Below are 15,484 nucleotides of genomic sequence, written 5' to 3' on the forward strand. Positions count from 1 at the left end.
ACACTGACCAGCCTTTTCCTTGCGACAGGAACAAATTTGTCAGTGTCAAAGGATAAAAGATAACGCACATTCATCTCAGGAGAGGCAGTTTCCTCTACTTTACCTTGGGAAAAAGCAATAGTCTCACATCAGAAGTGAAGGTGGGGAGAGTCATAAAGAGGTTGTCAATAAATCACACCCCTCCCCCCGTCCTCTTCATCCCTCTGCGTCCATGACATGATGGATAGGAAACACTTGAGATCACGTGTTTATGTTTAAAGTGCCTGAGATATAAGATCCGTTGCCCAACACCTATACACATGTTTAACTTATGTGAGCGAGTGTGTGTCTTTGTGTGTGCAAGGCGGCGGTGATGGGTGAGCAGGAAGTATAATCCACTCGCCTCCAGTTTTGAGCCCTTGACTCGCATCAACTTTATCGAGCTGGTGAATTATTCACCGCGGGGAGATATTTAATCATCCCAGTTTATTTAACCTTTCAGGAGGCCCGGCAGCCAACAGGGCCGTGTCATAGGTGTGTGTACTCTACAGGGAAAGGCATGCGCTAAGTGAGTGTGTGTATAGAATTAGAGTCAGCAACGTATCCTGTTTACATTCACACGCTCCACTCCCATAAGTTGTTGCTAGTTTGTAGTTGGGTATAAGTCAAGCTAACGTCCACTTGTATCTTTCTTTTGTTGCTCTTAGAGGTAAAAGTTCATCCAAAAATGACAATGATATCATAATCTACTCACCCCCCAAACTGTATGAGGCCATTTTGTGTTTTTTTTTTAACATCCCCATCAACTTCAGTTGTTTCGGAAAATGCTTGAATGCTGTTTTGCTGTGAAGCTCCAGAAATGTTTTGTGGACTACAAAACTTCATCCGACTTTTAATCGGCATGGTGGTAAGTAGATAATGAATTAATTTTCATTTTTGAGTGAACCTTCCCTTTAAGCAGCATTATCTGTAGCTTTAGTGTCTCGCAGATGTGTAGAGAAATAGGTCACCACTCTTGAGCACATGGCACTCCATTTTAGCCTCTCGTAGTGGTAATGTCATCGCCGCTCCACCTGTTCTCTACACAGTGCGTCCATTTTGTGCCGAAACAGCAACTGTTGGGCTGGACGGGGGTTTAAATCCCTCTGAAAGCGGCTTGCCGACCTTCTCCCTACGAGGTGTTTATAGCAGCAGGTCAGATTTTAGGCACTTGAGCTATGTGACCCCCCCCTGCCAGGATCCCACACTCAAAAGTCCCGTCATTCCTCTTGCCGGAGTGCCTACCATCGCTAAGCCGAGGATTGAAATCTTAGATTGTGGGAATACGGCAGAGAAATGTCCACCTTTCATCCCTGTTTGAGTCTTTAAGTGTAAAGAGCTCAAAGGGACTTCTGGTCTGATCGTGATAAACGTGGCTTCAGATGATTTCCCAGGGAGTATGTGCATGTAACAAATGCAAACTGCTCATATCTTTCCACTGCTCTCTTTGTTCTATTTCAATCAGTCAGTGGGCTGGCAGCCACTATCTGGAAAATTAGGAGACTTCTTTTGAAAAAATCAGCCGCAACATCGAAAAACCACTTAACCACCTCTGCTGAACTCCCACATTACATGATGTTGGGTGGTTGTTGCCAGATAATGAGTTCAAAACCTTTGGCTGCGGTGCTGTTGACCACTTGTGATGGTTGTGAGACAAGGCCTCCACTGTTCATGGAGCAGCTCTGTGTGGACGAGGACAGACGGAGGATGCTTCAGCTGCTGATAACGCCGGCTCTGGACTGATTCGAGTCATGTGTGACGGGATGAAAGCAGACGCATTGAGGTTGAAGTTCAAAGTGGTAATCTCCAGATTCCTGTTGCTTTGATTTTGGCGACATCTGTGGCGCTGAGCGGTCATTGCTGTGGTGGGGTTTTTTTCACCACACTTCTCAGCAATCGCTTGTCAAACAGAGACTTATTTCCTGAGAAGATAAAATGGTTTTAATGTTGACAGGAACGTATGTTAATGTTTAAAAGGTCTTACATCTCTCTTGGTTTGTCTCTTCAGAACAAGCAGAATTTGCAAAATATTGTGACAGGCAACCAGGTGCATTGTGGGCAGCTGAATATTAAATGGATCAAATGACCATGTATTATAGTATGTATATAAAGTTGTTACTCCTAGTTATAATAATAATAATAATAATAATAATAATAATAATAATAATAATGATAATAATAATAATAATAATAATAGTACACTTTAAAACAGAGTTTACAAAGTACAGTCGAATCAAATCATTATTGTTTTATGCCAATCAGCGAGTATCAAAATGTAAATGTATTCAAATCAAATGACATGGAGTTTTCTATGTATAACTGACTTTCTTGCTTTATTTGGTGACCACACACTTTAATGGGTGAAAATGAAACAGGGCCAAGCAGGGTGAGGATTGTGTTTATGGGTTAAATTACGTTAGAGCAAAAAATGGAGCATTACAAGATGGTCTGTTAAGATGGTCACTGTGTCAGATTTATAGTTTTAGTTTGAGTTACAGAGTCATGCATTCTTGCTGTGTCTTGAGTGAAACAAGAGACTACATGTTGCTCTTGACAAATCATCACTTGCTGTTTTTTCACAACACGCGTGATGAATACAGCTTCCTGGAATAATGATGTAAGCGAACAATGGCAACAGTGACCTATCCTCTGTTTCACACACCACATCATTCCTCTTTCCTTTTGCCATGTGTAAGTTCTCTGTGCTCCTATTGGTCAACCTTTGGAACACGTCTTAGAAGGCAAAAAGATTCTGACATGCTTTTTTTGCTGGGACGTCGTAAAGCATCCCAGATGCGGCATTGGTTATCAACCACTATGACACACTACACGGGTTAAATTAACTATTTTTGGGCAGACGGCCAGAAGCCCTACGTGTGCTGCATTGGGCTAAAATCAGGCTGGTATTTTATAATCTGAAACCGGAATTAGAAAATACATTTTTTTTATTCAAACACATTTGGTCATTTTACTACACTCTACTGCTGCTGTAGACTTACTTGGTTTGGTGTGACCAGGAGCTAATGGTGGCTATTGTTTGCTAATGCTATATACATCAACTAAATAATTTGATCAACTAAATAATTTGATGACACTCTCATAATTATGCTACTGATTTACCTGGTTTAAGCATTTGTCTTTCTGGTTGAATAAAAGTTGAATAAGGCTGTGGCCGCTGATCACAGAAAGTGAATAAATGTGAACGTGATGAAGATAAAGAGGTTATGTTGTCGTACATGTTAACTTAATATATATAAAAAAACAGACATATGCATGTAACGCACGTGTTTTCATATCAGATTCCAAAGAAGCGTGCCTCTAGTGATAGGTCAATATTTGCATGGACTCCCTCTGACCTTGTGTGCTGCCTGGCCCAGTGAGGGTCCTGCGGTCTGAGTGTCTGGCACAAGAAAACAGAGGCCCCTCTCATGAACACCAGACCCCAACATGGCTGGCTGACATCAAAGTTCGCCTCCACGCTCAGACACAGACGAGACAAGGAGAGGCCAAGCGGACAGAAATCTAAGCGATACCTTTTATCATTTATTTTCCCTCAGCGGGGACATCCTCAGATTAAACACCAAAATAAAAAGCCCTCCTGGAGACGCAGACTGAAGAAACAACCACTGATAATTGATATCTGAGCACCTGCTGAGGAAAGAGGACAGCGAGGTTCTCGACTTCACATACAGCTATTGTTCTCCGTTTCCCAACCACAGAGGATTCACTTAAAATTCAGCTGAATGAGATGTTTGCTTCACCTCCATCTCTGCTTTGACAGGCCTTTGTGATAATACCGTCCAGGTTGACGTACCCTTCTTAAACACACATGTGAATCTTAAGTAAGATGTTGACTCTCTTTCAGACGCTGGTGCACTCTTCCCCTCTCGGAGAAACCACAGAGTAAGTTGTGATGTTGGAGTCGTGATCTGGGAGGTGGGAGAAGACGAGAAAGTGGGCTGTTTTTTTTTTTTTTACCCCGACTTATGTCTGGAGACGATTAGGAAGATCTGACTCTTCCAAGAAGCTTAAAAGTGAAATGCAATTTGTATCATTTCTTGTGTCATGCGAGTAAATCAAGGCTGTCTACACGGAGCACAAGAGTCTTTCGAAACTGACTGCAGTGTGAGGTCGAAGGGGCAATCACTCACATCCTATGATTGGTTAAAGTCACTGTGTTTATGTGTCGGGTTAAACGCTGTACTGGGGGATTCTCTCCAAGTTTCAGTTGAAATACTTTTGACAGCTTTGGCTTACTTGAAAGAAAACTCTCAAAACTAAGATGAATTAATTATATGGTACCTTTGTGTCTCAGATGTGTGCCACCTGCTCTAAAAAGGTCTGTTCAAACATGGAAGTGGACGTATGAAAATATAATGGTAAGAGTAGGTCAGAGTAGCCGCTAACTGCTGGTAACTGTAGCTGCAGTTAGCTAAACTCAGTTAACCATGCAGGTGGCGGTTGTATTAGCTGACTTTGCCCTAACACATCTCTGCAATGACCCTAAATAAATATATGTAATTTTGAGCTTATCTGTAAGGTGTTCTCCTGAATGCGTTTGTCTGAGTAACACGTTCCAGATTGGGGCAGATTACAGGTAACATTTTTTATAATCAGATTACAGCTGCTTTTCCTTTTCATGCCCTCAGCGACTCCCCAGATGTGGTCTCCAAACAAACGCTGCCTTTAGATCGTCAGTATGATCGCTGAGGGAATTTCATTAGAGTGAGACCTCCATGACTGAGACTGATAACAGCAGAGGAGGGTGGGAGGAAGGAGGGGTGGGAGGAAGGAGGGGAGGGAGGGAGGGAGGAGAACAGCGTGCGCTGTGTTTGACTAAAGACAGCCCTCAGTTGTTATCAGTGCTGGGTGATGAGGAGGAGGAGGAGATAGAGGGGAGAGGAGAAGAGATGGAAGGAAGCAGGGGAGGTCAAATGAGAAAAATAGAGAGGAGGTGAGGGGGAAAGTGAAGATAGAGGGAGAAGGAGGAGAGGTGAGGAAAAGGAGAGGGGGAGAGTAGAGGAGAACAGAGTGGGGAGAGACAGGAGGAGTGGAAAGGATAAGAGAGAATGGTAGGGGAGGGGGAGATAAAGGAGAGGAGAGGAAAGAATAGGAAAGGGAGAAAAGGAAAGGAAGAGAAGGAGATGAGAGGAAGAAAAGAAAATGAGAGGAACAGGAAGGAAGGACAGGGGAGGAGAGGGAGGCAAAGGAAAGGAATAGAAGAAAGAAAGGGAAAGGGAGGAAAGGAAGAAAGGAAAGGAATGGAACGGAAAGAAAATGAGAGTGGAGAAGGAACAAAAGAAGACAAGTAGGACAGAGGAGGGGAGAGATAATAAAAAGGAAAAGGAAAGGGGAGACAAAACAGAGGGCAGGAGAAAGGAAATGATGAGGGAGGATGGTGGATAAAGGAGAGGAGAGGATAGGAAAGCAAAGAGGAGGACAGAGGAAGAAAAGGGGAGCACAAGGTAGGGTTAGAAAAAGGATAGTAGTAGGAGTAGGATAATAGTTGGGAGTAGAGGAAAATGAGAAAAGAGAAGAGCAAAGGAAATGAAAGAGCTGGAGGAGGGGAGGGCAGGGAAAATAGAGGAGAGGGGAAAAGGGAGGAGAGATGAGGAAGAAGGAACTGAGAGAGGGCGAGGATGTAGAAGAAACAGAGCAGGTGGGAAAGGTAAGGAGATGAGAGGAGGACCAGGCCTGGACTCCCCTCTGAGGAGTGATGCGATGGTAATCTCTCAGCTGGAACATCTGGTCCAGCCCTGAACAATGACTCCTGCAGGCAGATCGCAGCGATCCGGCCGGCTCTCTCGGGCCTTAGGAGATGGCCAGATAACCCACCTCTGCAGGTCGGACTCTGCAGGTCAGCGTGATCAACAAAGACGCACCTTGTCTGCGGACACAGCGGGTCACAGTTAATAAAACTGCTTTTATGTGGCCTGAAAGGAGGAAGCTGGTCAGGATAGGAGCTCCTGTGCTCAAGGTGATGAGTGCAACCCCCCAGGGAACATTCCTCAGAGATGCTCCTGGCGTTAATGTGAAGATGAGCCGTTAATCGAGTGTTATTTCACAGTTGTGAGCTGCCCTACAAATCAGTTTGATGACCTGAATGAGAGTGTTTACACAGTAACTGGAGATACACAGTTGTTAGATGATTTATGCTTTTTCTTTCTTAGGTTTAAGACGCCTCTGAGATCACATCAAACGTTTCATGAGAAGACAGTGGAGGACAGAGAGACACCATGATCCTGAAGTCCTTAAATGTGAAGAAATTCCAGATGGTGCTCAAGAGGAGGACGACATCACAGGAGACTATAAGGCTCATGAATGTCAGCAACTCTGATTAAAAGCCATTCGGCTTGGGAGAAAAAAACTGCTGGCTTTGCCTTTCATGCCCATTTATCATATGGGATTGTTTGTATACAGTTGTTTTATTCTCCCCAAGTGTGTATGTGTGTGTGTGTGTGTGTGTGTGTGTGTGTGTGTCTGTGTGTGAGAGAGAGAGAGAGAGAGAGAAAGAGATGAGATGAATGTAATTAAAGTTTTTTAATTAGACGCTGTTCTTTTCTGGGAAGCCTGTGGCAGCACTGGGTGGAGCCAGAGTGGAGACAGGAGGTTTGTGGTCTGGCTGAGGGAGCCACGCCGGCCGGGGTAATGGAAACCGGGTGTTCACTGTACACATACACACATACATGCAAACACACACTTGCGCCCACACACACACACACACACACACACACACACACACACACACACACATAAACCGAAGCTGAAGAGAGAATAAACACACACGGAAAGCCACATAAAGTTATGCAGACATGAATCTGAATGCACAGCCCCCACAATATTAATGTATACCACACACACACACACACACACACACACAATCACACACACACACACACACACACACAAACTCAAACACATATTCATTCATGTGACTACCTGCATTATAGAACTCAGCCTGCTGACACGTGAATTCCCTAAATAGTGATGATGTGTGCATTTGCATGCACATACATGCGTGCAGGCTCATGCATACATAAAAACAAATAAGGACTGACACACACACACACACACACACACACACACACACACACACACACACACACACACACACACACACACAATCTCATCCATACTGATGCACAGTCCTCACGCACAGGCACGGATGAGTACACGCAGAGAGGCACATGCATGATTGCACACCGTCACTCACCCCCGGATGTGCGTGCACACACACAGAACTCATTATAGATGCATATAGCGCACACAGAATGATGCACGCATGCACACTCTCCACCACCACCACCACCACTACCCCCTCCCCGCTCATTATACATGCCAGCACACGCACACATGCGTGCGCACACATACAAATGCGCTTAGGCACATGCTTGAGCACACACATACAAACACACAATAAGCCCTCATCACTCAAATCCCTTGGCACGAACACACATGCGCGCACGCACCGATATAATTCATGCACACATCACATAACAAACCTCTCTGACAAATACACACAAACAAGCACAGGCAGTCACGACACACACCCAGCTCCAATCAGTCCAACAGTGTGATACAGAACCATACCCTCCACACACACACACACACACACACACACACACACACACACACACACACACGAAATGCAGAAAACAGATCTCGGGCATCTACTGACATCAGTGAGGCAAGGTCTGCCTTTTCCATGAGACACTGACGTCAGTTTTCCACCAAACTGTTTCGCCCCAAATTACAGGCGATCAAACTCTTCCTCTGTTGTTGATCAGTGTGAGATGCTTCTGAGGATGTCCTCCCTCCACACAGTGAGGTCACCAACAGGTAAAGACCATCCATCTACAGTATCTCCATCTGACTGTCATTGCAAACAGAGCGGAGACTGTGAAACCCTGATACACCACTGGCCTCCCTCCAACCACTACACTCGGATGTATGTAAATATATGGAAAACACTGAGGTGTGAGAGCGCATACATTTCACACAGTCACCATATGTGCTTCACAGTAAGCTCAGCTCCCCACCAACTCTTATCCCACTGTGCCATCAGTGTCTTTCAGCACTCTGTCAGTTCTGGACAGTCGACATGAGCGGGTCAGATTGGGCAGCAACAGGTCAATCACTATGAACAGGGCACCATCTAGTGTTGCATGCAGAGTATGAGAGAGCTGCTCAGAAGTTTTTCTTGACACTGACACACAGCCATGTTGGGTGTGTGTCTGCTGGCTTTAAGTGTTTTCACCCTCGTTAAACGGAGTGGTTGGTTTTATATTCAGAGCTAAACTAAAGAGCCGAAGCAGAGCTGAAGGAGCCCAAAGGTGCAGTGGACTTTAAGGGTTGGTGGTGGTGAGGGGGGTGGAGGCAGCAGATGTGATTGTTTGCACAGTCCAGGCTTTTACACAACCCGAATCCTGAGGCTGTGCTGCGTCTCAGAATGGAGGCAAGTTTCAACTTGAAGGTTTATTCTTAAATATCAATTTCTTTCTTGATCATCTAATAATTTCATTCATATTCAATGTGGAAAAATTCAGAAAAAAAACCCATCACAAGTCTTCAAATTGCTCGTTTGATCCAATCAGCAGTGGATTATCACATAAAACAAAGAAACACAGAAAATGATCGCAATAAAGACGCTGGAACCAGAGAAAATCAGGATTTTTTTGCCGGAAAAATGACAACATGTAATCAGTGTTTCAATATGGCTGCGTAGTCATTTTTTAGCCAATCAACATCTGTAACCACTAATTCTCAGCATCTCTGTTGTTATCAGCTGACAAAAAAATTATCTGCAACTATTTTGGGTAATTTTTTAAGCAAAAAATGTTTGAATTTTCTGATTTTCTCTGAACATCTTTGTTTTATCTTTAACACAGCTGGTTGGACAAAACAAGACATTTGAAGCTGTCACCTTGATTTCTGGAAACTGGGACATTTTTCACTTTTTTCTGAAATTTTCACAGGCAAACAATTTATTGGTTGAATAATCATCAGCTGCTGCCCTACTTGTTCTCTTGTCCCTGGTACGTCTTTGTCCTGAAGTTGTCATTATGCAGACAAAACACCATCAAATACAGGAGCTTTACAAGCAGCATGTCTCTCAAAACGTCCCTTTTTTACATTTGAAACACTTTAACATTCGCAATTGTGAGTCAAATAGTCGGTTTTAGCAAAATCATGTTCCTGCACACACCTGCAGCCCCCCTCTGGCATGACTGTTGACTGTTTACACATCATTTTGAACCTTTTAGGAGTTAAAATTGAGGGTTTTTTAAAAATTGATTTTAAATACAGAATGTTTAAACTTCGTCTTGCATTGAGCAATTGTTATGGTCTCACTGTACATATATCACAGGTAGATCACTTTGTTCTTAAAGGTGGAAAATTAACTTTTTTAATGCGACCATCACAACAAGGCTCCAGACTGTTTCACACTGCTCGCACTGGTGCACCTTACTTTTTCTTGTAGGTGCACGCAGGAATACATTTTAATTTAGCTTAACAAATTGTGTAAATGGTGCAAATGTTTTTCCATTCTCAGTCAAACACAAACTGTCACACCCAATTTTTTTTTGAAGGCTACGTTTTTTTTTTTCACCTGATCTGCTGAATGTAAAATACACCGGTGCCACCAATGAAAATGTCGCACTCAACAGATTTTTGGTGTTATGTAAAACCAAAATTGTCACACCTTGGAGCCGCACACAAACCAAATACACCAACTGAACCAATGTGGTGACTGAGGAAGACTTTGATATTGGTGCTATATCCAACCCACATGTTTTTTTCTCTCTTTTTTTTAAAATTAACTTTGGCTGTTGGTTGTATCTTTCTAAATTTTTCACATTTTAAAAAGATGTGGAACCAGGATTACAGGTGCTTTCAGGCTCATGTGTCACTGGCACCTCAGCTGTATAAATAAACCTTCAGGATACAGATCCTGCTTCCCGAATGCTTGTCAACAGAAACCAAACTTTTCAAAAACCAATAAAACACAGCAAATGGTGTTTATTGTCAAAGTGTAGGAGTAGGACAATGTTATATGTGCATAATTCATTATTGTGTACTCTAATTGTGCAACAAACTAAGCTACAGTATATACAGACATCTATCATTAACTGTTGATAGCTGGATGACAGTTATACTGTATAACAGTAAATCTAGTTGGCCGGTTGCTTGGGCAGGACAGCCGTCACAGACAATCCCCTCACGGGCCCAAGACTTTGGTATCATCTGCATCAAATGCAAAATGGTGACTCTTACTCTTACAGTGTAATATCAATCAATACAACTAAACACATCCATTAAAAACATCCACATGAATATACTCAATGCAACAAATGTTATGCAGAAAAATCTCCCCCCCCGCCAACTCTGTTTCTCTCTTTTTTATCTCCATAAAATCCAGTAAAGGTTAAACAAACATTTAAATGTTACATATCCCATAAAAGTAAAAGAGAATAATGTTATGAGAACCCCCAGTCTAGATAGTAACGATGCTTTGTGAAAAATAGATGTATAGTAGAGTGAACTAAACATTTACAGGTGGAAAGAAAACATCGCTTTTTGACATAACTCTTTAGAATAATAATACAGCCCCACAGTCTTATGAACATGCTATGAACTCTGTTACTCACTCCGATCATTGTCCGTGTGATCTCAGGCCCTCAGCCTGTCACAGGGTTGTGGTTGTGTCAGTGTGTGTACATGTTTTTGAGTGACTGCTCTGGATGTGTGTGTGTGTCTGTGTGTCAGAGTGTGGTTTGGTGTGTGTGTGTGTGTGTGCAGGCTCAACAGTCCCCTGAGTTGTGCGAGTGTGGCCCGGTCTCCATTTTCCAGTCTCTCTGGTCGGCGGCTTCTGCCTGGCCGTGCTGGGAGGCGGCGGGAGACAGGGACATCTGTCTGCGGGGGTTGCCGCTGTGCATGGTGTTCCAGTGGCGCTTCAGATCCGACGCTTTGATGAAGGCTTTGTCGCAGGAGCCGCAGTTGAATGGCCGCTCGCCCCGATGCTGCCGTTCGTGGTCTTTCAGGTGGGACTTGTGCTTGAAGGCCTTTTCGCACATTTGACATGCGAAGGGCCTCTCGTTGCTGTGGACCCTCTCGTGCCTCTTCAGGTCGGGGCCCCTGATGAAGGCCTTGCCGCACACGACGCAGCGGTGAGGCTTGAAGCCGGAGTGGATCTTCAGGTGCTCCTTGAGGTGGGCGGCGGTGGTGAAGGCTTTGGGGCAGTGCTCGCAGCCGTAGGGGCGGTTGGCGGTGAGCAGCCGCTCCTTTTTGGCGTTGTGGTCCATGGGCTTGGCGCCCGTGCTCTGGCAGGAGCCGTGGTCGCGGTGGCCGTACAGCAGGTACTCCAGCTTCATGTCGCTGGTGGAAGAGGAGCCCCAGCCGTGGCTGTGAGGATCTTTGCTCATGTTGGTGTTGTAGTTGTGCGGCTGGGACACGTGGGAGCCGCCGGGCCCCATGCTATCCATCCCCTGATCATAAAAGCTGTTCTTCCTCACCTCCTCCATGGCCAGCTCCTTCAGGATGGCGTCCTGAGCTCGCATCCCGTGGTCACCTGGAGCCTGGTTCTCCCGGGTCTTCATGTTGGTCAGCTCGCGTTTCTGCGTGCACAGGTTATCCAGGAAGTTGATCCCCAAGATCTGCCCGGATGACATCATCATATTGATGTCCTTCTTCCTCACAGCGAGTCGGGCTGTGTACATGTAATTGAGCACCTCTTCGAAGATGTCGGAGCGGATGAAGTCCAGCTCCACGATGGAGTTGTCCTCGTCGCTCTGCTTCTTGAAGAGCTTTTTGAAGTAGTTGCTGCAGGCTGCTAAGACACAGCGGTGAGCCCTGAACTCGATGTTCTCCACCACCACCACCACATCACAGTGCTCGCCTTCCATCCTCTGCTGGTTGAGCATCTTCAGGAAGGTGGCTTTGTGGTCATAGTCGATATATCTCAGTAAATCAGACATGTTGCAGGTCAAAGTGGAGCAACCTGCAGGAGGGAAAGGAGGCAAGGGTCAAATCTTGTGGTTTCCACAACACATCGGGCATGAAGTTAAGCTGCACAGCTGAGGGGTGGAGCTCTATTTGCATGCCTGATAGGAGAATCCGTGCAGGTCGAGTACAGAACAAACACTCGCACGTTATTAAAGGACAAACATGCAATCAGTCATTATCACATTTGTTTACAGATGATGGTTAAAAATGCAGCGCGTAAACAAAAGTAGCCGAATCAATCATGCAGAAATCCTTGAGAAAAAACACGGCGGGCCCGACAGCAGTGAAAGCCGCAGTAAAGCTAATAAAAAGGATAAACCGCAAACAGAAACAAACACACGCACTTTTCTCAACTCAACTAAAGCGCTTTAACCGCCGTGCTGGCGTGACAGTCGCGTTGCGTGAGGAAAGGATAACCTTAGCAAGAATATTTCACATTTCACTGCGCCCAGCCATTTTGGTCAGCAAGCCTCCATTGGCATGTTTCTGGTGTCTTTAAAGCAGTTAACAGGCGGCGGAGAACACGGCGGCGGCAAGGCGGGCCGACGGCCGCTCAACGCCGCGTCTTTTTCCGCGTTGCTCGCGGCGACAAAGAGAAAACAGAAAATGTTTAATACCCGAAGCCTGAACGCGATCCCTGTGTTGTCACGCAAGGCAGTCGACGACGATCCAGAGCTGTCGTTTTTCCTCTTCCTCCTCTTGTTGTGACTGTTGGGCTCCACAGGAAATGTGTCGCTGTTCTGCTGCCACCTACAGCACCGGAGCAGGTACTCCGCGCAGATCCTCTATGAGCGAGAGGATGACTCACTCCGCCTCCAGAGCTGTTCCTCATTGTATTGAAAAAAAAAAAGTTAAATAAATAAAAACATACAGGGTTTGTCAGTGGGTTGGCTCTCTGTAAAAATACATGTATTTTTAAATTGAGACACTGAAATTCACTTAACATGGCTCACATAAATAACCGAATAAATGGTCATTACAGCACTCTTTGCACCATTTCACAATTGTATTCTTGTTCACAGTTTATTTCCAATATATTTATAGAAACTGTTTTTTGCCTACTTGTATGTACGTTATGGTTAAATGTTTGTTCAAACCCCCTGTATGTGTAGGCTACTCATAGGCTGCTTGGCCAATAAAGCTGATTCTGATTAATATAAAATATAAATATAAAACAATGTCTTTCCTTCATTGAGTAGCTGAATATTCAACTTTGACTAGAAATGTCTTAAATCCCCCGATAACTTCAGTAATTCTCTCTAATAATCTGCTTCATCAGGTGCAATTTGTTCCAATTGAATTGTCAGTGGCAACACAAGCAACAAACTCCACTGTCATCAGATTTGGTGACAGGTAATGCTAAATCCTGACTGGTACTGAGAAATATGTACATCACCATTTGAAAGCCGGCTCCACTTATAAACCAATAAGAACGGCACAGAGATAAATCCCTCATCTTAAATAACCAGAATTACAGAAAGTTTGCTCCATGTAGGATCCTATCACTTGTTAAAAAGATGATTGAGATAATATGTCTTCAAGACTTCTTTTTATTTTAAATCAAGCTGTAGCCTTTGATCATTTTAATTAAATACTGGCAGCATATTAAAACCTACAATTTCAATATAACACACAGGCATACTAGCCGACTACACATGCCCTAAATGTAGTAAAATAACCATTACTAACACAGTAGGTCTCCATGTAGTCTCTTCAATAAGTCAAAACAGAGTTGAGATTATTTGGGGAATAAAGATATGAGACACCAGCAAATGTTTAAGAAGAGCCTCCTTTTTTTTGTGCACCCAGCAACAGAAACAGAGTGAGACCTCTTACCTTTTGCGTCTCTCTGACACACACGCACGTACACAGCGGGGCGGGGCTTCAGCAGCCTGCGTGCCTCCAACATAATTACCTGAAGCAGTAAAAACCCAGTCTGAACGACCCGAGGCTATTTCTTTTAGCAGATACATTAAGTGTTTAGAGCATTTGGCCTCATGAATAATACATTGATCGACTACAGTTTACAGCTCCATATATATTTATTTATTTAGCCAGACTTTAAACTTATTAAATATTTTAATGATCACGTTCATCAGGTTATTTTAATGCCCGAGGATAAGAATTCTGTTTAGTCTCTTATTGCTCAGGCACATGCAGTTTAACATTTATGTTTGTTGATTGTTTTATTTCAATATTTTTCAAAAAAGATTTAATATATATATTTTTTCAAATGTAAACCGGCATTTTAAAGATTCTGATCAATCCATTAATGGGTTTATGTACCATAGCGTGATAACTCATCACTTGTAACTTATAAAATAAAATCAGCAATCTCTCATCTGAATTATCAGAGAACTTAGGTCAGACTCGATATCTCAGTGTTACAATACATCAAATCAATAATCATTGTCCAAGGTGACACGTTTCAGCGCTGTGTTCAACATTTTATTATTTGAGAAGAAAACAGCAAATTAAAACAAATGCATTTGCCACTTTTATTTCACCATTCTGAGGAAAACATGGCTGTACACGAACAGGAATTGGTTATTCAGATACAGTTGAACAGATGAGGGAAGTACAGTTGACGTGTTTAGGGTGAGGGTGGTGGCGGTAGTAGTGTGGGTGGTGGCGGAGGGTTTGACAGATCTCTCTTGGCTTTGCGTCTAATTCGGGCAGAGCTCGGCAGTCTGAGCCCTTTGCCTCACACTCACACAAACCTGGGACTGCCGATCATCTACCCTGGGAAACATTCAAAGCCTGCACAGGCACATTAAAATCTACTTCTTCTTGCACAGAAATCTTGATTCCTTGGCAATTTTTGCCCTCGTAAAAGTGTTGAAGTGGTGGAATCAATCGATGAGAAACGATAAAATACTGAATAATGATCATAAAAAGGAAAATGCAATTCAAGTAGACGCGACAAAAATCAACTGTGGAAGATAATTTGCTATTGTCCTAGGAAAGCTCCGATATGTACAGAACAGGGCTGTAGTGATTTCTGTAGTGGCATACCTGACGGAGAATCATCGGCTTGTGTTGTTGGAGTGACGGAGGCAATGCTCGCTGGCAAATGAGGTTGGCACTTCTACAGCAAGGTTAAATAGTGTATGCTCCCTAACATATACAGCCTACAGCGATTTAGGTTTCTGGAGTGATGGCTTTATTTCATAAATAAAACGTTGCTACAATAATTATTCTCAATAATCATAAAAATGCATCAAAGTCATAATAAGGCAGTGAAAGCAACAGGTCTGCTTGCTGCACACGGGGATTCGGCGTGCAGATGAGATCGAGAACCATTTTTAAAATCGTACAGTTTTCAGTATAATCTTTGCTGTTTTGTTTGATAATGCAACATTGCGTCCTTCTCATGCAAAATGCATTTATTTGTTTTGCAGGTGATGGTTTGCGACTAGCGGCGAGCTGCAGCATTTGGAGAGTAAGGAGCCTTTCTAATCTT

At 43.7% G+C, this 15,484-nt stretch overlaps 1 protein-coding gene across 2 annotated transcripts; it reads right to left on the minus strand.

Annotated features, from left to right (window-relative positions):
* Positions 1–10,018: 10,018 nt before the first annotated feature.
* LOC141017366 (zinc finger and BTB domain-containing protein 14-like) lies at positions 10,019–12,718 on the minus strand. 2 transcript variants are annotated; one of them, XM_073492054.1, is made up of 2 exons: positions 12,639–12,718; positions 10,019–12,016 (listed from the first exon to the last, which is right to left on the minus strand). In XM_073492054.1, exon 2 carries the CDS (start codon positions 11,991–11,993, stop codon positions 10,821–10,823), a length of 1,173 nt encoding a protein of 390 aa, XP_073348155.1. In that variant the 5' UTR covers positions 11,994–12,016; positions 12,639–12,718; the 3' UTR covers positions 10,019–10,820. The 2 variants fall into 2 exon arrangements, with proteins under 2 accessions (XP_073348155.1, XP_073348156.1); XM_073492055.1 differs by lacking the exon at positions 12,639–12,718 and adding an exon at positions 12,366–12,610.
* Between the last annotated feature and the right edge of the window lie 2,766 nt (positions 12,719–15,484).

The sequence above is a fragment of the Pagrus major genome, chromosome 21 (assembly GCF_040436345.1).
Source record: "Pagrus major chromosome 21, Pma_NU_1.0".
In the NCBI taxonomy this organism is placed as follows: domain Eukaryota; kingdom Metazoa; phylum Chordata; class Actinopteri; order Spariformes; family Sparidae; genus Pagrus; species Pagrus major.